This window comes from Oncorhynchus nerka, linkage group LG19, assembly GCF_034236695.1.
Source record: "Oncorhynchus nerka isolate Pitt River linkage group LG19, Oner_Uvic_2.0, whole genome shotgun sequence".
Lineage (NCBI taxonomy): Eukaryota > Metazoa > Chordata > Actinopteri > Salmoniformes > Salmonidae > Oncorhynchus > Oncorhynchus nerka.
This window is the reverse complement of record NC_088414.1, coordinates 35,889,974-35,917,066: the sequence shown is the minus strand read 5'-3', so window position 1 is coordinate 35,917,066 and position 27,093 is coordinate 35,889,974. Positions and strand designations below refer to the sequence as shown.

General features: G+C 42.9%; 1 protein-coding gene across 1 annotated transcript in view; it reads right to left on the bottom strand.

Annotated features, from left to right (window-relative positions):
• camk2a (calcium/calmodulin-dependent protein kinase II alpha) overlaps positions 1 to 27,093 on the bottom strand; it is a 128,154-nt gene that overhangs the window by 27,812 nt on the left and 73,249 nt on the right. Inside the window, exons 8-12 of the mRNA XM_065004914.1 lie at positions 16,419 to 16,502; positions 10,413 to 10,507; positions 6,987 to 7,109; positions 6,720 to 6,803; positions 2,001 to 2,043 (exon numbers count right to left, since the gene is read on the bottom strand). Coding sequence (XP_064860986.1) covers positions 2,001 to 2,043; positions 6,720 to 6,803; positions 6,987 to 7,109; positions 10,413 to 10,507; positions 16,419 to 16,502 — 429 coding nt within the window. The remainder of the gene's footprint in view (positions 1 to 2,000; positions 2,044 to 6,719; positions 6,804 to 6,986; positions 7,110 to 10,412; positions 10,508 to 16,418; positions 16,503 to 27,093) is intronic.

Below are 27,093 nucleotides of genomic sequence, written 5' to 3'. Positions count from 1 at the left end.
GAGTGGAGAGCGGAAAATGAAAGATGAATGGTGGTGCTTAGAGGTGCTGAGATGGTTTTACGATCCTCCAGGGTTAGTCTTATGGGGCTTGGCTTTCGGACAAGATTCCCTGGCAGGTGGGGATATGGGGTGGGGGTGTCTATTCCTGATTGATATGAGAATTCCTGCCCATTTAATGATGAACCCTTACTGCTATTATTTTCCTTGTCCATTTCAGGTCCACACATTTTATATGAGTGATTATGTGGAGTTCTGAGAGGAGAACAATTATTTTATGCTGGTTGGAGATTGGTAGGGATGTGTAAAGTGTGGGCTTTGAAGGGGATCTCTCCATCTCTGAGTCTGTGAGAGTGCCTACATTGATTCTGTGCTTGTGTGACCTTATGGTGTAGCGGGAGCCTGCCAAAGACACAAGGCTACACGCCAGAGGGAACTCCATCCTCTTTATTTTCTAACAACGTTCCACTGTGACTCCTTCATCTCAGCTGGCCCTTCCTTGCAGCCAAGGGGAGTATAAGAATGTAGAAGATTTTGACAAAACATTTCAGATAACAGCAACATAGTGATGGTCCATACCCACATAATACTGTATGTTCCACCTGCAGTGGTGGATTCCACGGCTCATCTGAGTGAAGTCATGGAGGGACTGAGGACCCAATAGCAGATGGCTCAGCCACAGTAAGTGGGCTGTAATGATAATAACACATGCACATTTGTCAAGCAGCAAATGTACATTGTGATAACTAGTGTTTGTAAGCAGATGGCCAGGCTATTCCATCGTCCCTATCACTGTTCAGCTATTGATTTACAGTCGAAGCTGTACATTGTGATAACTAGTGTTTGTAAGCAGATGGCCAGGCTATTCCATCGTCCCTATCACTGTTCAGCTATTGATTTACAGTCGAAGCTGTACATTGTGATAACTAGTGTTTGTAAGCAGATGGCCAGGCTATTCCATCGTCCCTATCACTGTTCAGCTATTGATTTACAGTCGAAGCTGTACATTGTGATAACTAGTGTTTGTAAGCAGATGGCCAGGCTATTCCATCGTCCCTATCACCGTTCAGCTATTGATTTACAGTCGAAGCACAACTTGTCCATCTTGTGTCAGTTTTGAACAGACATCCCAGACATCATTCTAACTTGTGACAGTGAATTAGTGTGTTGTAACGATCGGAGTGTGGGACAAGGGAGTGTCCATTGGCATGGGGAAGTGTCTTGATGCATGACCAGTGAGTCTACAAGCTGTCATCATCTCCTCCCTGCTCCATGGGCTTGGAGCCCCCCAGTCTAGAGCCAGCCTCCCTGCTCCATGGGCTTGGAGCCCCCAGTCTAGGGCCAGCCTCCTCCCTGATCCATGGGCTTGGAGCCCCCCATTCTAGGGCCAGCCATCTCCCTGCTCCATGGGCTTGGAGCCCCCAGTCTAGGGCCAGCCTCCTCCCTGCTCCATGGGCTTGGAGCCCCCCAGTCTAGGGCCAGCCTCCTCCCTGATCCATGGGCTTGGAGCCCACCAGTCTAGGGCCAGCTTCCTCCCTGGTCCATGGGCTTGGAGCCCCCCAGTCTAGGGCCAGCCTCCTCCCTGATCCATGGGCTTGGAGCCCCCCAGTCTAGGGCCAGCCTCCTCCCTGATCCATGGGGTTGGAGCCCTCCATTCTAGGGACAGCCTCCTCCCTGATCCATGGGCTTGGAGCCCCCAGTCTAGGGCCAGCCTCCTGAGCCCATGTCACTCCTCTAGAATAGTGACCTCCCTAGGGACACTGTTAAGCAGTTCTCTAGTCTTTAGCTCCGTTGGTATGGAGCATGCATGGAGCTTGCAACGTCAGGATAGTGGGATCCATTCCTGGGATCACCCGTATGTAGAAATGTTATGCATCCATGACTGTAAGTCTCTTTGGATAGAAAGTCTGACAAATGTCATATATAATTAGTATTAATAAGCCCACTCTCGCTCCAGAAGGGAGAGGAGAACCGTTCTGACAAGGCACCTCTACAGGACTTACCTGAGAAGTTCCGAGTCACCAACATGGTGGTGAGAATGGCACCCTGATAAGAAGAGATAGATCGTTACATAAGAAATAAAAAAACAAAAGGATTCATTAAAAAGTACATTTTATTATGCCACAGTGTTCTTGGCAACCAAGCTTGGCTGGAATATATTATCAACAGCTTGATTAGCTTGCTTACATGTAATATCAACAGTTTGGATTGCTGCTTACTGTCAAGGGAATAACCTAGAGTACTGTCACAGTTGCTATGTCTTACCAGCACCAAATAAAAATGGTTGCATTGGCAAAACTCAATTTAAAAAGTATTTGGTATTACTGCATGAACAATGTCACACTGCCGTTGAGTGTGTAGATCAGACCTGTGCAGAACATAGTTGTATTTTGTAGTTTATTTGTATTTTGTAGTTTATTTGTTATAGTCCCTCTTTTCTTGTTTCCCAGTTTTGACCGTTCTTGCCTGCTCTGACCCTGAGCCTCCCTCCAGTCCTGTACCTTAGCTTCTACTCTGGATTACCAATCTCTGCCTGACCTGACCCTGAGCCTGCCTGCTGTTCCGGAGCCTTACACCTTCTCTGGGTTATTGAGCTCTGCCTGCCCTGACCTTGAGCCTGCCTGCTGTTCCGGAGCCTTACACCTTCTCTGGATTACCAACCTCTGCCTGACCTGACCCTGAGCCTGCCTGCTGTTCCGGAGCCTTACACCTTCTCTGGATTACCAACCTCTGCCTGACCTGACCCTCAGCCTGCCTGCTGTTCCGGAGCCTTACACCTTCTCTGGATTACCAACCTATGCCTGACCTGACCCTGAGTCTGCCTGCTGTTCCGGAACCTTCTCTGGGTCATTGAGCTCTGCCTGCTTTGACCTGTCATTTTCCTGCCCCTGTTTAAATCATTCACTTTTGTTTCTTCAACACTGTCTGCACCTGGGTCATACCTTAAAAGGTGATAGTACGAACTGGCCATGACTGACCTAGCAGTCTTGGACCAGCTCTGCAATGCCACCTCCTCCCAAGGAGCAACCATTGGTAGGCAAGAGGAGTTGCTTCGCGGTCCGATGGAAGGGTTCCAGGCCGTGGCCGAACGTCAAGTCCTAGCATTGGATACAATGCGGGAGCAATTCCGTGAGCTGTCTAATAAGCAGCCTACCACGACGGTAACCTCCCAGCCCCTCAGTAGCTGGTAGCAGCGCCATCACCTTGGTTTCCCGGGAACCTCGCTTACCTCCCCGGAGCGTTTTGATGGAGAGTCGGGCACCTGTCTGGCATTTCTCGCTCAGTGTTCCCTCGTCATGGAGCTGCAGCCTTCCTCCTTCCCCTCGGACCACTCTAAGACAGTGTACCTCATCACGCTGATGTCTGGGAGGGCCCTCGCCTGGGTTACAGCCATTTGGGAACAACATTTGGCCATATGCTTCAGTCTGGAGGGACATTTTTTTGAGTCTCCGGTGTCCGGGAGAGGGGCTTCATGGAAGTTACTCCAGCTTCGGCAGGACTCCCTCAGTGTGGCAGACTATGCGGTGGATTTTCGCATGCTAGCAGCAGAGCGTGCCTGGAACCCAGAAGCACTGTTCGACACGTTCCTGCATGGATTATCGGAGGAAGTAAAGGACGAGCTTGCAGCCCGGAAACTACCGACAGATCTTGACTCATTCGTCGCCTTAACCATCCAGATCGATGGATGGCTCCGGGAACGTAGGAGGGAGAAGAGGTCTGATTGCGGTCCCAATTGCTCACTCAAGATCCCACCTTGCATCTAATGAACTCTGAAGGTCCCGAGAGAATCCGAGTTTACTCGAGTTCCTCAAAGAGCCTCTAAAGACTTCCGATTTACCTCTTCCCGAGCCGATGCAGCTTGGCAGGGCTAGGCTGTCTCTAACCGAAGGCGTACGCAGACTTAACACCCAGAGTTGTCTGTATTGCGGTACTGCCGGTCATTATGTGTCTACCTATCCCTTCAAGATGCCTAGGTCAATGGTAGGAATGAGTACTCTGGTGGGTCTTAAGGACAATTTTGCCCTTCTCCCTACTCGCCCCCCTCTCCATGCCACCCCGCTGTGGGGCGACCAGTCCAAGTCTCTACAGAAACTCATCGACTCGGGGGCCGATATGAGTCTTATGGACATTACCCTGGCATCTGAGCTGGGCATCCCCACTCAACCCCTCTTCATTCCCATGGATGTTAGAGCGCTGGAAGGGTGCTCTATAGGCGAGTCACCCACCATACCACCCCCATCAACATACGAGTGTCGGGGAACCACAGCAAGACAATCCAATTCCTGCTAATTGAGTCTCCTCAGGTTCCCGTGGTATTGGGATTCTCTTGGCTCCATCCCTCTATTGACAGGTCTACTGGTTTCATCGTGGGCTGGAGCCCGTTCTGCCACACTCATTGCCTGAAGTCAGCTCTGCCTGTCCCGGGATGTCTTCCTGGGGGCTTGGAAATTGCCCCGGACCTCTCCGCCTGCCCCGCGGAGTACCAGGACCTCCGGGAGGGGTTCAGTAAGTCCCGGGCCACTTCGCTTCCGCAGCACTGACCGGTATCCAAGAAGATCAAGCCAGATGCGCTGGCATGCCGCTATAGCCCTGTGGCCACACCCCTTGAAGCAGAGACATTTCCCCCCCACTACAAGATCATTAGCCCCTCTGTTGTTCATCCTCTGTTGCCCCGTGCCCTCTGTATACTTCCTACCTTTCCTGTGTCTAGAATTAAAACCATGTCTCACAGCCCTTTGTCTCCTTTTTCCAGGGCCACCCCTCTCCCCCATCTCATCGACAGCCAACCGGCATACAGGGTGAGACGTCTCCTGAAGGTTCGACCTCGGGGCAGGACATTCCTGTACCTGGTTGATTGGGAGTGTTATGACCCGGAGGAGAGGTGCTTGGTCTCTGCTAGGGACATCCTGGACCCAGGCCTCATCTCTGAGTTCCAATGCCTGTCTGTGCCATCTCTAAGTTTCTGTCTGTCTGGGCCAGTTCACTTTGTTCTACCAGCATTTTACCTTGCTCCTGTCTTTGCTATAGTCCCTGTTTTCTAGTTTCCCGGTTTTGACCTTTCCTGCCAGCACTGACCCTGAGCCTGCCTGCCGTCCTGTACCATTGCCTCTACTCTGGATTACTGACCTCTGCCTGACCTGACCCTGAGCCCACCTGCTGTTCCGGTGCATTACACCCTCTCTGGATCATTGACCTCTGCCTGACCTGACCCTGAGCCCACCTGCTGTTCCGGTGCATTACACCCTCTCTGGATCATTGACCTCTGCCTGACCTGACCCTGAGCCCACCTGCTGTTCCGGTGCATTACACCCTCTCTGGATCATTGACCCCTGCCTGACCTGACCCTGAGCCTGCTGTTCCGGTGCATTACACCCTCTCTGGATCATTGACCTCTGCCTGACCTGACCCTGAGCCTGCTGTTCTGGTGCATTACACCCTCTCTGGATCATTGACCTCTGCCTGACCTGACCCTGAGCCTGCTGTTCTGGTGCATTACACCCTCTCTGGATCATTGACCCCTGCCTGCCTTGACCTGTTGTTTGCCTGCCACTTTAAAGAATACACTTTTGTTTCTTCAACATTGTCTGCACCTGGGTCATACCTTAAAACATGATCATTCTTTACTATCCATTGCATCTTAGTCGCTCTGTCACTGCTCATCCATATATTTTATATTTATTTATTCTTATCCCATTCCTTTACTAGATTGTGTGTATTAGGTTTTGTTGTGGAATATGTTAGATATTGGGATTTGTTGTAGAATTGTTAGATATTACCTGTTAGATACTGCGGATCTAGAAACATAAGCATTTCGCTGCACTCGTAATAATATCTGCTCACCATGTGTATGTGACCAATAAAATTGTATTTGATTTGATTCAGGGGAATGGACATTTACAGAATGTTCAGATGTACATTTATTGTGTAGATCAAATATGACTGTCAGATAGATTGGAATAGTATAGGAGATTGTGTGTGCTCTATTAATTATATTTCTATCTTCAACATGCAGTTCCAGATACAGCCCTGCCATTATGGGCGGCAGCGTAACCTAGTGGTTAGAGCGTTGGACTAGTAACCGGAAGGTTGTGAGTTCAAACCCCCGAGCTGACAAGGTACAAATCTGTCATTCTGCCCCTGAACAGGCAGTTAACCCACTGTTCCCAGGCCGTCATTGAAAATAAGAATGTGTTCTTAACTGACTTGCCTGGTTTAAATAAAGGTAAAATTAAATAAAAAAATTAGTTGAAGGAATCCAATCCAATAGTCACTTCCTGAGAAATCTTAGTTGCTTTATACAATTTGTATTCAAATAGTTTTAAAAAGTAGTCCATTTTTGGGATCTGTGTCCAGATGGTTCCAAAGTCACTATTTGTTCCTCTGAAAAGCGGAACCGGAATGAATTACAATTAAATGGACCTGCCTAAAAGGGGTCATGTAAAAGTTCAAACACAAACGCTGTAGTTACATAATGAAATGAATGAGAGTTTTCACGTCACACAAATGAAACAGAGAGATGTCCTCTCATCTTGAACCGTGCATGGACACGTTTAATGAAAGACATTTTGCCTTGATACATCACATTTCCAACGTCACTCAAACTCCCATCACTAGTGACCCAGAAAATGTGATATTGTTTTCCTACCCTGGTCAAACGAGAGTAACATGGACTGTTCCAGTATCATATCTACATTTCATCTTGCCCCAGAAGTTTACTATACCTTGAGTTTCCTTCTGGCGTTGAATTTTTTCAGGCACTCCACCGTCTCCTGTCTGTGCATGCAGGAGGCCACAGTGGAGCGATGCTGGAGAGAGAGAGAGAGAGAGAGAGAGAGAGAGAGAGAGAGAGAGAGAGAGAGAGAGAGAGAGAGAGAGAGAAAGAGAGAGAGAAAAGGGAGAGAAAAGGAAAAAATAAAGACATGTCAGGTTAGACACCGGGCCGGATCTTACTGGACAAGATGATCATTGTGAGAATGCTCTGAACTTACTGAGATCCAGGGATGTTTGAGAACCTCCGAGGCTGTGATGCGCTTGGCAGGGTTGATGGTCAACATCTTGTTGATGAGATCCTTGGCCTCTGGAGTAACAGTGTCCCACTCTGGCGAGGGGAACTACAGGACACGAGGAAGTATTTGGTATTAACATACAATTATAAACTGGGTGGTTCGAGCCCTGAATGCTGATTGGCTGATAGCTGTGGCATATCAGACCGTATACCACGGGTATGGCAAACATTTATTTTTACTGCTCTAATTACATTGGTAACCAGTTTATAATAGCAATAAGGCACCTCAGGGGTTTGTTGTATATGGCCAATACACCACGACCAAGGGCTGTGTCCAGGCACTCTGCGTTGCGTCATGCGTAAGAACAGCCCTTAGCTGTGGTATATGGGCCATGTACCACACCCTCTTGGGCCTTATTACTTAAATAAATTGTGGGAATTCAAACTGGTGATGATCTTCAAATGAGTGAAAATAATCCTAAAGGTACATTTTCCAAACGATATATGAGGGTAAACATTCTGTAGGCTGAGGGTAGGAATGTGAAAGGACCGAGTAGAGAAATATGAAAGAACAGAGTAGAAAAATATGAAAGGACTGTCACGCCCTTATCTGTTTCACCGGTCCTTGTGCTTGTCTCCACCCCCCTCCAGGTGTCGCCCATCTTCCCCATTATCCCCTGTGTATTTATACCTGTGTTCTCTGTTTGTCTGTTGCCAGTTAATTTTGTTCGTAGAACCTACCAGCGTTTTGTTTCCCTGCTCCCGTTTGTTTCCCTGCTCCCGTTTGTTTCCCTGCTCCCGTTTGTTTCCCTGCTCCCGTTTGTTTCCCTGCTCCCGTTTGTTTCCCTGCTCCCGTTTGTTTCTTGCTCCTGTTTAGTTTCCCAGTTCTGACTGTTCTGCCTGACCCTGACCCTGAGCCTGACCCTGACCCTGAGCCTGACCCTGACCCTTACCCTGACCCTGAGCCTGACCCTGACCCTGACCCTGACCCTGACCCTGAGCCCCTGACCCTGACCTGACCTTGACCCTGACCCTGACCCTGACCCTGAGCCCGCCTGCTGTCCTCTACCTTTACACCCTCTCTGGATTATTGACCCCTGCCTGCCTTGACTTGTCGTTTGCCTGCCCCTGTTTAAGGAATAAACTATTGTTTCTTCAACACTGTCTGCATCTGGGTCATACTTTAAAACGTGATAAGGAGTACAGAGTACAGAGATATTAAAGAACAGAGTACAGAAATATTAAAGAACAGAGTACAGAAATATTAAAGGACAGAGTACAGAAATATTAAAGGACAGAGTACAGAGATATTAAAGAACAGAGTACAGAGATATTAAAGAACAGAGTACAGAGATATTAAAGGACAGAGTACAGAGATATTAAAGAACAGAGTACAGAAATATTAAAGGACAGAGTACAGAAATATTAAAGGACAGAGTACAGAAATATTAAAGAACAGAGTACAGAGATATTAAACAGAGTATTAGAATATTAAAGGACAGAGTACAGAAATATTAAAGAACAGAGTACAGAGATATTAAAGAACAGAGTACAGAGATATTAAAGAACAGAGTACAGAGATGTTAAAGAACAGAGTACAGATATATTAAAGAACAGAGTACAGAGATATTAAAGGACAGAGTACAGAAATATTAAAGAACAGAGTACAGAGATATTAAAGAACAGAGTACAGAGATATTAAAGAACAGAGTACAGAGATATTAAAGAACAGAGTACAGAAATATTAAAGATATATAAAGAACAGAGTACAGAGATATTAAAGGACAGAGTACAGAAATATTAAAGGACAAAGTACAGAGATATTAAAGAACAGAGTACAGAAATATTAAAGGACAGAGTACAGAAATATTAAAGGACAGAGTACAGAAATATTAAAGAACAGAGTACAGAAATATTAAAGAACAGAGTACAGAAATATTAAAGAACAGAGTACAGAAATATTAAAGGACAGAGTACAGAAATATTAAAGGACAGAGTACAGAAATATTAAAGGACAGAGTACAGAAATATTAAAGGACAGAGTACAGAAATATTAAAGGACAGAGTACAGAAATATTAAAGGACAGAGTACAGAGATATTAAAGAACAGAGTACAGAGATATTAAAGAACAGAGTACAGAAATATTAAAGGACAGAGTACAGAGATATTAAAGAACAGAGTACAGAAATATTAAAGAACAGAGTACAGAAATATTAAAGGACAGAGTACAGAAATATTAAAGTACAGAGTACAGAAATATTAAAGGACAGAGTACAGAAATATTAAAGGACAGAGTACAGAAATATTAAAGGACAGAGTACAGAGATATTAAAGAACAGAACAGAAATATTAAAGGACAGAGTACAGAGATATTAAAGAACAGAGTACAGAAATATTAAAGAACAGAGTACAGAAATATTAAAGGACAGAGTATTAAAGGACAGAGTACAGAAATATTAAAGGACAGAGTACAGAAATATTAAAGGACAGAGTACAGAGATATTAAAGGACAGAGTACAGAGATATTAAAGGACAGAGTACAGAGATATTAAAGGACAGAGTACAGAAATATTAAAGGACAGAGTACAGAAATATTAAAGGACAGAGTACAGAGATATTAAAGAACAGAGTACAGAGATATTAAAGGACAGAGTACAGAGATATTAAAGGACAGAGTACAGAGATATTAAAGGACAGAGTACAGAGATATTAAAGGACAGAGTACAGAAATATTAAAGGACAGAGTACAGAAATATTAAAGGACAGAGTACAGAGATATTAAAGGACAGAGTACAGAGATATTAAAGGACAGAGTACAGAGATATTAAAGGACAGAGTACAGAGATATTAAAGGACAGAGTACAGAGATATTAAAGGACAGAGTACAGAGATATTAAAGAACAGAGTACAGAAATATTAAAGAACAGAGTACAGAGATATTCAAGGACAGAGCCATGGGCTGCTATGACTGCAATTGAAGAAGAAAAAGTAGAAGATGTGTTTTCCTCCCAGCAGAAAGAATCCATTATCAGGCACTGAATTCAGGATGATTCATCTCTTTGGAAACTGGTGTGTTACACAATCCTGAAGAGACACTGTGCTTTTCCCCAGCAGCCGTGACTAGTGATGGAATGGAGGGGTATTGTTACAGTAAGAACAGGACCTAGGATAGATGTGACTCTTCACCCCTACCTACATGTACAAATTACCTCAACTGGTATATAGCCTCGTTATTGTTATTTTATTGTGTTACTTTTTAATTCTTTTTTAGATTTGTTTATTTGGTAAATATTTTCTTAACTCTTTCTTTAACTGCACTGTTGATTGTAAGTAAGCATTTCACGGTAAGATCTACACATGTTGTAGTCGGCGCATGTGACAAATAAAGTTTGATTTGATTTGACTCACATCGTAGGCCCCAGCCTTGATCTGCTGGTACAGTCTGTGCTGGTCCTCATCCCAGAAAGGAGGATATCCCACCAGTAGGATGTACAGGATTACACCTGGCAACACATACAGTATGTTATACATCACTATACAATAGAAGACTGTCACACCTGGCAACACAGATGTTATACATCACTATACAATAGAAGACTGTCACACCTGGCAACACATACAGTATGTTATACATCACTATACAATAGAAGACTGTCACACCTGGCAACACATACAGTATGTTATACATCACTATACAATAGAAGACTGTCACACCTGGCAACACATACAGTATGTTATACATCACTATACAATAGAAGACTGTCACACCTGGCAACACATACAGTATGTTATACATCACTATACAATAGAAGACTGTCACACCTGGCAACACATACAGTATGTTATACATCACTATACAATAGAAGACTGTCACACCTGGCAACACATACAGTATGTTATACATCACTATACAATAGACGACTGTCACACCTGGCAACACATACAGTATGTTATGCATCACTATACATTAGAAGACTGTCACACCTGGCAACACAGATGTTATATATCACTATACAATAGAAGACTGTCACACCTGGCAACACATACAGTATGTTATACATCACTATACAATAGAAGGCTGTCACACCTGGCAACACATACAGTATGTTATGCATCACTATACAATAGAAGGCTGTCACACCTGGCAACACATACAGTATGTTATGCATCACTATACAATAGAAGACTGTCACACCTGGCAACACAGATGTTATACATCACTATACAATAGAAGACTGTCACACCTGGCAACACATACAGTATGTTATACATCACTATACAATAGACGACTGTCACACCTGGCAACACATACAGTATGTTATACATCACTATACAATAGAAGACTGTCACACCTGGCAACACAGATGTTATATATCACTATACAATAGAAGGCTGTCACACCTGGCAACACATACAGTATGTTATACATCACTATACAATAGAAGACTGTCACACCTGGCAACACATACAGTATGTTATACATCACTATACAATAGAAGACTGTCACACCTGGCAACACAGATGTTATATATCACTATACAATAGAAGACTGTCACACCTGGCAACACATACAGTATGTTATACATCACTATACAATAGACGACTGTCACACCTGGCAACACATACAGTATGTTATACATCACTATACAATAGACGACTGTCACACCTGGCAACACATACAGTATGTTATACATCACTATACAATAGACGACTGTCACACCTGGCAACACATACAGTATGTTATACATCACTATACAATAGACGACTGTCACACCTGGCAACACATACAGTATGTTATACATCACTATACAATAGACGACTGTCACACCTGGCAACACATACAGTATGTTATACATCACTATACAATAGACGACTGTCACACCTGGCAACACATACAGTATGTTATACATCACTATACAATAGACGACTGTCACACCTGGCAACACATACAGTATGTTATACATCACTATACAATAGAAGACTGTCACACCTGGCAACACATACAGTATGTTATACATCACTATACAATAGAAGACTGTCACACCTGGCAACACATACAGTATGTTATACATCACTATACAATAGAAGACTGTCACACCTGGCAACACATACAGTATGTTATACATCACTATACAATAGAAGACTGTCACACCTGGCAACACAGATGTTATATATCACTATACAATAGAAGGCTGTCACACCTGGCAACACATACAGTATGTTATACATCACTATACAATAGAAGACTGTCACACCTGGCAACACATACAGTATGTTATGCATCACTATACAATAGAAGACTGTCACACCTGGCAACACATACAGTATGTTATACATCACTATACAATAGACGACTGTCACACCTGGCAACACATACAGTATGTTATGCATCACTATACAATAGAAGACTGTCACACCTGGCAACACAGATGTTATACATCACTATACAATAGAAGACTGTCACACCTGGCAACACATACAGTATGTTATACATCACTATACAATAGAAGACTGTCACACCTGGCAACACAGATGTTATACATCACTATACAATAGACGACTGTCACACCTGGCAACACATACAGTATGTTATACATCACTATACAATAGAAGACTGTCACACCTGGCAACACAGATGTTATACATCACTATACAATAGAAGACTGTCACACCTGGCAACACAGATGTTATACATCACTATACAATAGAAGGCTGTCACACCTGGCAACACATACAGTATGTTATACATCACTATACAATAGAAGACTGTCACACCTGGCAACACATACAGTATGTTATGCATCACTATACAATAGAAGACTGTCACACCTGGCAACACAGATGTTATATATCACTATACAATAGAAGGCTGTCACACCTGGCAACACATACAGTATGTTATATATCACTATACAATAGAAGACTGTCACACCTGGCAACACATACAGTATGTTATACATCACTATACAATAGACGACTGTCACACCTGGCAACACATACAGTATGTTATACATCACTATACAATAGACGACTGTCACACCTGGCAACACATACAGTATGTTATACATCACTATACAATAGACGACTGTCACACCTGGCAACACATACAGTATGTTATACATCACTATACAATAGACGACTGTCACACCTGGCAACACATACAGTATGTTATACATCACTATACAATAGACGACTGTCACACCTGGCAACACATACAGTATGTTATACATCACTATACAATAGACGACTGTCACACCTGGCAACACATACAGTATGTTATACATCACTATACAATAGACGACTGTCACACCTGGCAACACATACAGTATGTTATACATCACTATACAATAGACGACTGTCACACCTGGCAACACATACAGTATGTTATACATCACTATACAATAGAAGACTGTCACACCTGGCAACACATACAGTATGTTATACATCACTATACAATAGAAGACTGTCACACCTGGCAACACATACAGTATGTTATACATCACTATACAATAGAAGACTGTCACACCTGGCAACACATACAGTATGTTATACATCACTATACAATAGAAGACTGTCACACCTGGCAACACAGATGTTATATATCACTATACAATAGAAGGCTGTCACACCTGGCAACACATACAGTATGTTATACATCACTATACAATAGAAGACTGTCACACCTGGCAACACATACAGTATGTTATGCATCACTATACAATAGAAGACTGTCACACCTGGCAACACATACAGTATGTTATACATCACTATACAATAGAAGACTGTCACACCTGGCAACACATACAGTATGTTATACATCACTATACAATAGACGACTGTCACACCTGGCAACACATACAGTATGTTATGCATCACTATACAATAGAAGACTGTCACACCTGGCAACACAGATGTTATACATCACTATACAATAGAAGACTGTCACACCTGGCAACACATACAGTATGTTATACATCACTATACAATAGAAGACTTTCACACCTGGCAACACAGATGTTATACATCACTATACAATAGACGACTGTCACACCTGGCAACACATACAGTATGTTATACATCACTATACAATAGAAGACTGTCACACCTGGCAACACAGATGTTATACATCACTATACAATAGAAGACTGTCACACCTGGCAACACAGATGTTATACATCACTATACAATAGAAGGCTGTCACACCTGGCAACACATACAGTATGTTATACATCACTATACAATAGAAGACTGTCACACCTGGCAACACATACAGTATGTTATGCATCACTATACAATAGAATACTGTCACACCTGGCAACACAGATGTTATATATCACTATACAATAGAAGGCTGTCACACCTGGCAACACATACAGTATGTTATACATCACTATACAATAGAAGACTGTCACACCTGGCAACACATACAGTATGTTATACATCACTATACAATAGAAGACTGTCACACCTGGCAACACATACAGTATGTTATACATCACTATACAATAGAAGACTGTCACACCTGGCAACACATACAGTATGTTATACATCACTATACAATAGAAGACTGTCACACCTGGCAACACATACAGTATGTTATACATCACTATACAATAGACGACTGTCACACCTGGCAACACATACAGTATGTTATACATCACTATACAATAGAAGACTGTCACACCTGGCAACACATACAGTATGTTATACATCACTATACATTAGAAGACTGTCACACCTGGCAACACATACAGTATGTTATATATCACTATACAATAGAAGGCTGTCACACCTGGCAACACATACAGTATGTTATACATCACTAAACAACTATACTATCTTTGATCGCTCACTAGGGAGTAGTGTGTGTGTGTGTGTGTGTGTGTGTGTGTGTGCGTGCGTGCGTGCGTGCGTGCGTGCGTGCGTGCGTGCGTGCGTGCGTGCGTGTGTGTGCTAGCTTGTGTGTGTCTTGTATGTACCACCACCACTGGGAACTCCCTCTCTCTGGGTGAATGGTCTCTCTGTGGGGTTAACATTAAACACAGTTATGTGCACATACAGATCCAGCTACATGTCAGGACGTTAAAAGTCTGAGAATGAACCCCTGCCCACATTGTCGCCCCCCTCAGCCCTCAACCGTATGTCTCTTGTGAATTCATCTCACTGCTGTGAGGCCTGCCAGGCTCACAGACCCATCGGCCATGAAGCCCACACACATCTCACGGGGAGCAGCAGCACAAAGCCCATATCAAAAGGCAGGGAAATACAGCTGTGCATAGCAATGAGCTTCACCCGCTTCAAAAGACCAATGTGCACAGAGTGATAGCTTGAAACGTCAATAAGTTTGAAAAGAAATCTAACCAAACCGGGTTAAACGGCTGAATCCAGCCGAGCTGAAGAGCAGCTATTCAACTCACCGTGAAAAGAGGCTGTACTACTACGTATTGTCAATATAATTATTTATATATTATTCACATGATGTAGATATACACTGAGCGTACAAAACATTAAAAACACATACTCTTTCCAATACTATAATGTACACTATATATACTGTACATACTATGTTCTAGGTAAGAGTTGTCCATGCATCAGACTAGCAAGAGGATGTCTAGCAGATTCATTCTGCCACCTTGTTGACACAGAGGCCTGTGGTACTGAGGCGCATAGTACTGTGGCCCGTGATATTGAGGCCCGTGGTATTGAGGCCCGTGGTACTGAGGCCTGTGGTACTGTGACCTGTAGTAATGAGGCCGGTGGTACTGAGGCCGGTGGTACTGAGGCCCGTGGTAATGAGGCCCGTGGTATTGAGGCCTGTGGTACTGAGGCCTGTGGTACTGTGGCACGTGGTAATGAGGCCCGTGGTAATGAGCCCCGTGGTACTGAGACCTGTGGTACTGTGGCCCGTGGTAATGAGGCCCGTGGTACTGAGGCCTGTGGTACTGTGGCCTGTGGTACTGAGGCCAGTGGCATTGAGGTCTGTGGTATTGAGGCCTGTGGCACTGAGGCCCATGGTACTGTATGTATATAGACATAGAGAGAGAGCTATGATCAGATCGACACACTGCCTTGTCTTCTCTGACTGAGAGCTCATCTATGCACCTTTGGATGAAACAGACTCATCAATGCACCTTTGGATGAAACAGACCCCATAAATAAACTGGTGCACTAAATAATCTGTGACATTGAGGCGGGCAGGTTTTGTGTCAGCACAACTCTAGAAGGTTAGGCTCTGAAGCAATCCCCTGTCTGGCCATTTGAGAAAACATAAAGCTTGAGATGAAGAAACTAGGAAACACATCACACCAGGTGTGAAGTCTATATCATGTTTTCTTTATGCAGCAGCAATTTACAGTAGATGTAGACAGAAACAAACCAGGAAAGAGGTGGATGTCTGAAAGTCATCCTGCTTACCGCAAGCCCACAGGTCCACAGCTTTACCATATGGGTCCTTCCTCAGGACCTCAGGAGACAGGTAACCAGGTGTCCCTGCAAAGCCTGCATCACATCCAGACAGAGAGGCAGTGAGTCACAGATAACACAGCTCTATTGAAAATCAAATGCTAGGCAACAAGCAATGGGAAACAATGTCTAGATGCATTTTTCCGCAGTGGAGATCAAGTTTATGAATTGCCTGGATGGGCTGTAGGACAGTGGATGTACATAGATCATTCAAATGGAACTGTTAACAGGCATTACCTTTGGATTATCTTCAATAACTAACGACTATCAACCTATCAGCATCCAGGATGCAAACTTACCATTTTAGAAAGCTCTAAAAGGGATACTCTCAGTGTAATAAAATAACAAGTTGATAGAGTTTAGATCTATAGAATGTTCTACATACCGGTACAAGCGTAATGCTATACAAGACATAGTGATATAGGCTTTGATCAAAGACACATGCTGTTTTAAGTGTGAAGTGACACTAACCATATGAATCCATTATATATTACGATAGAGTACAGTAAAGTGATGAGAGTTCAGTCGCTTTGAATTATTAAATGCAATCTAACAAGGGGGAAAAAAAGAGAACAACAAATTGACAAATTGTATTCCGTCACAAGTATTAGAGAGATCTGCTCTGATAATTCTATTCCCCGGAATGTAGAGAGTAATAACATTATACACATGTTCCTGGTCCCGCCTGCCTCACATTTCCCTCAATAGAGCTTCATTTGAGGTGTGAGGTCCACATGCGTATTACCTACCCTGACCAGACAGGCTGTCAATGTGCTAAGTCTGGTCTTTGACTCTTTCTGAGGGGTGATGAGACTTTATTTTACTGCTGTTTTCAACGATTCACCACATCTTCTCATGTTCCAGCCTTGTTATGTGGACAAATGGATTATATATCAATCATCTGACAAAGAAGAAGAACGCATTGTTCCATTTATTCTCCAGACCCAGGGAACCAGCCTGGGGTTTTACGCACTGTGAACAAAGGACAGGTTGAAAAATCCAGACTCATTTTCATTAAGGAAATGATAAAGTGTCATGTGAAGAGTACAGTATAATTATAATGACCAGAAGAGCTGGGTGTGACAGCTACACCAGCTGTCCTGAGGGAGAATAGCCAGCCAGGCGTTCCCCAAAACACTTTAGAAAAATCATCCTGATCTAAGAGAGGTGTCTGTAAAAATGAACTGTGGATATTGGATACGTGTCCTCTGGCTCATTAAAAGGGAGCTGAATTCTAAAAGATATTCCTAGTTCCCTAGTTTTAAAACATATTCTGCTCCATGTGTTTTTCAGCGTAGCCAAAGGGCAGGCTGGTGAAACATCGAAGGTACTGTGAGCCACGCAACAGATTCAAAACTATGGGTGACAAGACTGTGCTGTTCAGAAAAGCTTTCCAACTCCTCTGTTAATTCTGTTTTCATGTCCTCTGGATCTGTTGACACCTGTATATAGCTTTGGTTGTTGTCTATGTCTTAATTGTATTTGTCACATACCCATGGTTAGCAGATGTTAATGCGAGTGTAGCGAAATGCTTGTGTTTCTCGTTCCGACCATGCAGTAATATCTAACAAGTAATCTAACAAATTCACAACTACCTTATACACACAAATGTAAAGGGATGAATAAGAATATGCACATATAAATATATGGATGAACGATGGCCATGTGATGGCCAGGAAAGATGCAGTAGATGGTATAGAATACAGTATAAATATGAGATGAGTAATATCATATGTAAACATCATTACAGTGGCATTATTAGTGGCCAGAGATTTGAGTCAGTATGTTGGCAGCAGCCTCTCTATGTTAATGATGGCTGTTTAACAGTCTGATGGCCTTGAGATAGAAGCTGTTTTTCAGTCTCTCGGTCCCTGCTTTGATGCACCTGTACTGACCTCGCCTAATGGATGATAGCGGGGTGAACAGGCAGTGGCTCGGGTGGTTGTTGTCCTTGATTATCTTTTGGCCTTCCTGTGACATTGGGTGCTGTAGGTGTCCTGGAGAGCAAGTAGTTTTCCCCAGTGATGCGTTGTGCAGACCTCACTACCCTCTGGAGAGCCTTGCGGTTGAGGAGGGTGCAGTTGCCGTACCAGGCGGTGATAGAGCCCGACAGCATGCTCTCGATTATGCACCTGTAAAAGTTTGTGAGTGTTTTAGGTGACAAGCCAAATTTCTTCAGCCTCCTGAGGTTTATTCTCCAAACCCAGGAAACCAGCCTGGGGTTTTACGCACTGTGAACAAAGGACAGGTTGAAATATCCAGACTCATTTTCATTAAGGAAATGATAAAGCATCATGTGAAGAGTACAGTTCTTCACCACACTGTCTGTGTGGGTGGACCATTTCAGTTTGTCCGTGATGTGTATGCCGAGGAACTTAAAACTTTTCACGTTTTCCACTACTGCTCCCCCCATCCACATCGTTTCCTGAAGTCTACAATCATCTCCCTTGTTTTGTTGATGTTGAGTGAGAGGTTGTTTTCCTGACACCACACTCAGATGGCCCTCAACTCCTCCTTGTAGGCCGTCTCGTCGTTGTTGGTAATCGGGCCAATCACTGTCGTGTAATCTGCAAAATAGATGATTGAGTTGGAAGCGTGCATGGCCATGCAGTCAGAGGTGAACAGGGAGTACAGTAGAGGGCTGAGAACGCACCCTTGTGGGGCCCCAGTGTTGAGGATCAGCGGGGTGGAGATGTTGTTTCCTTTCCTTCACCACCCAGCAGCGGCCCGTCAGAAAGTCCAGGACCCAGTTGCACAGGGCGGGGTCGAGACCCAGGGTCTCGAGCTTAATGATGAGTTTAGAGGGTACTATGGTGTTAAATGCTGAACTGTAGTCAATGAACAGCATTCTTACATAGGTATTCCTCTTGTCCAGATGGGATAGGGCAGTGTGCAGTGTGATGGCGATTGCATCGTCAGTGGACCTATTGCAGCGGTAAGCAAATTGGAGTGGGTCTAGGGTATCAGGTAGGGTTGTGGTGATACGCGCTCCAGCAAGTATATCTCACTGGTCACCCCCAAAGCCAATTCCCCCTTTGGCCGCCTTTCCTTCCAGTTCTCTGCTGCCAATGACTGGAACGAACTGCAAAAATGACTGAAGCTGGAGACTCATATCTCCCTCACTAGCTTTAAGCACCAGCTGTCAGAGCAGCTCACAGATCACTGCACCTGTACATAGACAATTTGTAAACACCCCATCCAACTACCTCATCCCCATACTGTATTTATTTATTTACCTTGCTCCTTTGCACCCCAGTATCTCTACTTGCACATTCATCTTCTGCACATCTACCATTCCAGTGTATAATTGCTATATTGTAATTACTTCGCCACCATGGCCTATTTATTGCCTTAACTCCCTTATCTTACCTCATTTGCACACACTCTATATATACTTTATTTTCCTACTCTATTATTGACTATGTTTAGTTTATTCCATGTGTAACTCTGTGCTGTTGTATGTGTCAAACTGCTATGCTTTATCCTGGCCAGGTCGCAGTTGTAAATGAGAACTTGTTCTCAACTAGCCTACCTGGTTAAATAAAGGTGTTCTCAACTAGCCTACCTGGTTAAATAAAGGTGTTCTCAACTAGCCTACCAGGTTAAATAAAGGTGTTCTCAACTAGCCTACCTGGTTAAATAAAGGTGTTCTCAACTAGCCTACCAGGTTAAATAAAGGTGTTCTCAACTAGCCTACCTGGTTAAATAAAGGGTTCTCAACTAGCCTACCTGGTTAAATAAAGGTGTTCTCAACTAGCCTACCTGGTTAAATAAAGGTGTTCTCAACTAGCCTACCAGGTTAAATAAAGGTGTTCTCAACTAGCCTACCTGGTTAAATAAAGGGTTCTCAACTAGCCTACCTGGTTAAATAAAGGTGTTCTCAACCAGCCTACCAGGTTAAATAAAGGTGTTCTCAACTAGCCTACCTGGTTAAATAAAGGTGTTCTCAACTAGCCTACCTGGTTAAATAAAGGTGTTCTCAACCAGCCTACCTGGTTAAATAAAGGTGTTCTCAACCAGCCTACCTGGTTAAATAAAGGTGTTCTCAACTAGCCTACCTGGTTAAATAAAGGTGTTCTCAACTAGCCTACCAGGTTAAATAAAGGTGTTCTCAACCAGCCTACCTGGTTAAATAAAGGTGTTCTCAACCAGCCTACCTGGTTAAATAAAGGTGTTCTCAACCAGCCTACCTGGTTAAATAAAGGTGTTCTCAACCAGCCTACCTGGTTAAATAAAGGTGTTCTCAACCAGCCTACCTGGTTAAATAAAGGTGTTCTCAACCAGCCTACCTGGTTAAATAAAGGTGTTCTCAACTAGCCTACCTGGTTAAATAAAGGTGTTCTCAACCAGCCTACCTGGTTAAATAAAGGTGTTCTCAACTAGCCTACCTGGTTAAATAAAGGTGTTCTCAACCAGCCTACCTGGTTAAATAAAGGTGTTCTCAACCAGCCTACCTGGTTAAATAAAGGTGTTCTCAACTAGCCTACCTGGTTAAATAAAGGTGTTCTCAACCAGCCTACCTGGTTAAATAAAGGTGTTCTCAACTAGCCTACCTGGTTAAATAAAGGTGTTCTCAACTAGCCTACCTGGTTAAATAAAGGTGTTCTCAACCAGCCTACCTGGTTAAATAAAGGTGTTCTCAACCAGCCTACCTGGTTAAATAAAGGTGTTCTCAACTAGCCTACCTGGTTAAATAAAGGTGTTCTCAACCAGCCTACCTGGTTAAATAAAGGTGTTCTCAACTAGCCTACCTGGTTAAATAAAGGTGTTCTCAACCAGCCTACCTGGTTAAATAAAGGTGTTCTCAACTAGCCTACCTGGTTAAATAAAGGTGTTCTCAACTAGCCTACCTGGTTAAATAAAGGTGTTCTCAACCAGCCTACCTGGTTAAATAAAGGTGTTCTCAACCAGCCTACCTGGTTAAATAAAGGTGTTCTCAACTAGCCTACCTGGTTAAATAAAGGTGTTCTCAACCAGCCTACCTGGTTAAATAAAGGTGTTCTCAACTAGCCTACCTGGTTAAATAAAGGTGTTCTCAACTAGCCTACCTGGTTAAATAAAGGTGTTCTCAACCAGCCTACCTGGTTAAATAAAGGTGTTCTCAACTAGCCTACCTGGTTAAATAAAGGTGTTCTCAACTAGCCTACCTGGTTAAATAAAGGTGTTCTCAGCTAGCCTACCTGGTTAAATAAAGGTGTTCTCAACCAGCCTACCTGGTTAAATAAAGGTGTTCTCAACTAGCCTACCTGGTTAAATAAAGGTGTTCTCAACTAGCCTACCTGGTTAAATAAAGGTGTTCTCAGCTAGCCTACCTGGTTAAATAAAGGTGTTCTCAACTAGCCTACCTGGTTAAATAAAGGTGTTCTCAACTAGCCTACCTGGTTAAATAAAGGTGTTCTCAGCTAGCCTACCTGGTTAAATAAAGGTGTTCTCAACTAGCCTACCTGGTTAAATAAAGGTGTTCTCAACTAGCCTACCTGGTTAAATAAAGGTGTTCTCAACTAGCCTACCTGGTTAAATAAAGGTGTTCTCAGCTAGCCTACCTGGTTAAATAAAGGTGTTCTCAACTAGCCTACCTGGTTAAATAAAGGTGTTCTCAGCTAGCCTACCTGGTTAAATAAAGGTGTTCTCAACTAGCCTACCTGGTTAAATAAAGGTGTTCTCAACTAGCCTACCTGGTTAAATAAAGGTGTTCTCAACTAGCCTACCTGGTTAAATAAAGGTGTTCTCAACTAGCCTACCTGGTTAAATAAAGGTGTTCTCAACTAGCCTACCTGGTTAAATAAAGGTGTTCTCAACCAGCCTACCTGGTTAAATAAAGGTGTTCTCAACTAGCCTACCTGGTTAAATAAAGGTGTTCTCAGCTAGCCTACCTGGTTAAATAAAGGTGTTCTCAACTAGCCTACCTGGTTAAATAAAGGTGTTCTCAACTAGCCTACCTGGTTAAATAAAGGTGTTCTCAACTAGCCTACCTGGTTAAATAAAGGTGTTCTCAACCAGCCTACCTGGTTAAATAAAGGTGTTCTCAACTAGCCTACCTGGTTAAATAAAGGTGTTCTCAACTAGCCTACCTGGTTAAATAAAGGTGTTCTCAACCAGCCTACCTGGTTAAATAAAGGTGTTCTCAACCAGCCTACCTGGTTAAATAAAGGTGTTCTCAACTAGCCTACCTGGTTAAATAAAGGTGTTCTCAACCAGCCTACCTGGTTAAATAAAGGTGTTCTCAACTAGCCTACCTGGTTAAATAAAGGTGTTCTCAACTAGCCTACCTGGTTAAATAAAGGTGTTCTCAACCAGCCTACCTGGTTAAATAAAGGTGTTCTCAACTAGCCTACCTGGTTAAATAAAGGTGTTCTCAGCTAGCCTACCTGGTTAAATAAAGGTGTTCTCAGCTAGCCTACCTGGTTAAATAAAGGTGTTCTCAACTAGCCTACCTGGTTAAATAAAGGTGTTCTCAACTAGCCTACCTGGTTAAATAAAGGTGTTCTCAGCTAGCCTACCTGGTTAAATAAAGGTGTTCTCAACTAGCCTACCTGGTTAAATAAAGGTGTTCTCAGCTAGCCTACCTGGTTAAATAAAGGTGTTCTCAGCTAGCCTACCTGGTTAAATAAAGGTGTTCTCAACTAGCCTACCTGGTTAAATAAAGGTGTTCTCAACTAGCCTACCTGGTTAAATAAAGGTGTTCTCAACTAGCCTACCTGGTTAAATAAAGGTGTTCTCAACTAGCCTACCTGGTTAAATAAAGGTGTTCTCAGCTAGCCTACCTGGTTAAATAAAGGTGTTCTCAACTAGCCTACCTGGTTAAATAAAGGTGTTCTCAACTAGCCTACCTGGTTAAATAAAGGTGTTCTCAGCTAGCCTACCTGGTTAAATAAAGGTGTTCTCAACTAGCCTACCTGGTTAAATAAAGGTGTTCTCAACTAGCCTACCTGGTTAAATAAAGGTGTTCTCAACTAGCCTACCTGGTTAAATAAAGGTGTTCTCAACTAGCCTACCTGGTTAAATAAAGGTGTTCTCAACCAGCCTACCTGGTTAAATAAAGGTGTTCTCAACTAGCCTACCTGGTTAAATAAAGGTGTTCTCAGCTAGCCTACCTGGTTAAATAAAGGTGTTCTCAACTAGCCTACCTGGTTAAATAAAGGTGTTCTCAACTAGCCTACCTGGTTAAATAAAGGTGTTCTCAACTAGCCTACCTGGTTAAATAAAGGTGTTCTCAACTAGCCTACCTGGTTAAATAAAGGTGTTCTCAGCTAGCCTACCTGGTTAAATAAAGGTGTTCTCAACTAGCCTACCTGGTTAAATAAAGGTGTTCTCAGCTAGCCTACCTGGTTAAATAAAGGTGTTCTCAGCTAGCCTACCTGGTTAAATAAAGGTGTTCTCAACTAGCCTACCTGGTTAAATAAAGGTGTTCTCAACTAGCCTACCTGGTTAAATAAAGGTGTTCTCAACTAGCCTACCTGGTTAAATAAAGGTGTTCTCAACTAGCCTACCTGGTTAAATAAAGGTGTTCTCAACCAGCCTACCTGGTTAAATAAAGGTGTTCTCAACTAGCCTACCTGGTTAAATAAAGGTGTTCTCAGCTAGCCTACCTGGTTAAATAAAGGTGTTCTCAACTAGCCTACCTGGTTAAATAAAGGTGTTCTCAACTAGCCTACCTGGTTAAATAAAGGTGTTCTCAACTAGCCTACCTGGTTAAATAAAGGTGTTCTCAACTAGCCTACCTGGTTAAATAAAGGTGTTCTCAACCAGCCTACCTGGTTAAATAAAGGTGTTCTCAACTAGCCTACCTGGTTAAATAAAGGTGTTCTCAACCAGCCTACCTGGTTAAATAAAGGTGTTCTCAACTAGCCTACCTGGTTAAATAAAGGTGTTCTCAACCAGCCTACCTGGTTAAATAAAGGTGTTCTCAACTAGCCTACCTGGTTAAATAAAGGTGTTCTCAACTAGCCTACCTGGTTAAATAAAGGTGTTCTCAACTAGCCTACCTGGTTAAATAAAGGTGTTCTCAACTAGCCTACCTGGTTAAATAAAGGTGTTCTCAACCAGCCTACCTGGTTAAATAAAGGTGTTCTCAACTAGCCTACCTGGTTAAATAAAGGTGTTCTCAGCTAGCCTACCTGGTTAAATAAAGGTGTTCTCAGCTAGCCTACCTGGTTAAATAAAGGTGTTCTCAACTAGCCTACCTGGTTAAATAAAGGTGTTCTCAGCTAGCCTACCTGGTTAAATAAAGGTGTTCTCAACTAGCCTACCTGGTTAAATAAAGGTGTTCTCAACCAGCCTACCTGGTTAAATAAAGGTGTTCTCAACTAGCCTACCTGGTTAAATAAAGGTGTTCTCAACCAGCCTACCTGGTTAAATAAAGGTGTTCTCAACTAGCCTACCTGGTTAAATAAAGGTGTTCTCAACCAGCCTACCTGGTTAAATAAAGGTGTTCTCAACTAGCCTACCTGGTTAAATAAAGGTGTTCTCAACTAGCCTACCTGGTTAAATAAAGGTGTTCTCAACTAGCCTACCTGGTTAAATAAAGGTGTTCTCAACTAGCCTACCTGGTTAAATAAAGGTGTTCTCAACTAGCCTACCTGGTTAAATAAAGGTGTTCTCAACTAGCCTACCTGGTTAAATAAAGGTGTTCTCAACTAGCCTACCTGGTTAAATAAAGGTGTTCTCAGCTAGCCTACCTGGTTAAATAAAGGTGTTCTCAACTAGCCTACCTGGTTAAATAAAGGTGTTCTCAGCTAGCCTACCTGGTTAAATAAAGGTGTTCTCAGCTAGCCTACCTGGTTAAATAAAGGTGTTCTCAACTAGCCTACCTGGTTAAATAAAGGTGTTCTCAACTAGCCTACCTGGTTAAATAAAGGTGTTCTCAACTAGCCTACCTGGTTAAATAAAGGTGTTCTCAACTAGCCTACCTGGTTAAATAAAGGTGTTCTCAGCTAGCCTACCTGGTTAAATAAAGGTGTTCTCAACTAGCCTACCTGGTTAAATAAAGGTGTTCTCAGCTAGCCTACCTGGTTAAATAAAGGTGTTCTCAGCTAGCCTACCTGGTTAAATAAAGGTGTTCTCAACTAGCCTACCTGGTTAAATAAAGGTGTTCTCAACTAGCCTACCTGGTTAAATAAAGGTGTTCTCAACTAGCCTACCTGGTTAAATAAAGGTGTTCTCAACTAGCCTACCTGGTTAAATAAAGGTGTTCTCAACCAGCCTACCTGGTTAAATAAAGGTGTTCTCAACTAGCCTACCTGGTTAAATAAAGGTGTTCTCAACTAGCCTACCTGGTTAAATAAAGGTGTTCTCAACTAGCCTACCTGGTTAAATAAAGGTGTTCTCAACTAGCCTACCTGGTTAAATAAAGGTGTTCTCAACCAGCCTACCTGGTTAAATAAAGGTGTTCTCAACTAGCCTACCTGGTTAAATAAAGGTGTTCTCAACCAGCCTACCTGGTTAAATAAAGGTGTTCTCAACTAGCCTACCTGGTTAAATAAAGGTGTTCTCAACCAGCCTACCTGGTTAAATAAAGGTGTTCTCAACTAGCCTACCTGGTTAAATAAAGGTGTTCTCAACTAGCCTACCTGGTTAAATAAAGGTGTTCTCAACTAGCCTACCTGGTTAAATAAAGGTGTTCTCAACTAGCCTACCTGGTTAAATAAAGGTGTTCTCAACTAGCCTACCTGGTTAAATAAAGGTGTTCTCAACTAGCCTACCTGGTTAAATAAAGGTGTTCTCAACTAGCCTACCTGGTTAAATAAAGGTGTTCTCAGCTAGCCTACCTGGTTAAATAAAGGTGTTCTCAACTAGCCTACCTGGTTAAATAAAGGTGTTCTCAGCTAGCCTACCTGGTTAAATAAAGGTGTTCTCAGCTAGCCTACCTGGATAAATAAAGGTGTTCTCAACTAGCCTACCTGGTTAAATAAAGGTGTTCTCAACTAGCCTACCTGGTTAAATAAAGGTGTTCTCAACTAGCCTACCTGGTTAAATAAAGGTGTTCTCAACTAGCCTACCTGGTTAAATAAAGGTGTTCTCAGCTAGCCTACCTGGTTAAATAAAGGTGTTCTCAACTAGCCTACCTGGTTAAATAAAGGTGTTCTCAGCTAGCCTACCTGGTTAAATAAAGGTGTTCTCAGCTAGCCTACCTGGTTAAATAAAGGTGTTCTCAACTAGCCTACCTGGTTAAATAAAGGTGTTCTCAACTAGCCTACCTGGTTAAATAAAGGTGTTCTCAACTAGCCTACCTGGTTAAATAAAGGTGTTCTCAACTAGCCTACCTGGTTAAATAAAGGTGTTCTCAACCAGCCTACCTGGTTAAATAAAGGTGTTCTCAACTAGCCTACCTGGTTAAATAAAGGTGTTCTCAGCTAGCCTACCTGGTTAAATAAAGGTGTTCTCAACTAGCCTACCTGGTTAAATAAAGGTGTTCTCAACTAGCCTACCTGGTTAAATAAAGGTGTTCTCAACTAGCCTACCTGGTTAAATAAAGGTGTTCTCAACTAGCCTACCTGGTTAAATAAAGGTGTTCTCAACCAGCCTACCTGGTTAAATAAAGGTGTTCTCAACTAGCCTACCTGGTTAAATAAAGGTGTTCTCAACCAGCCTACCTGGTTAAATAAAGGTGTTCTCAACTAGCCTACCT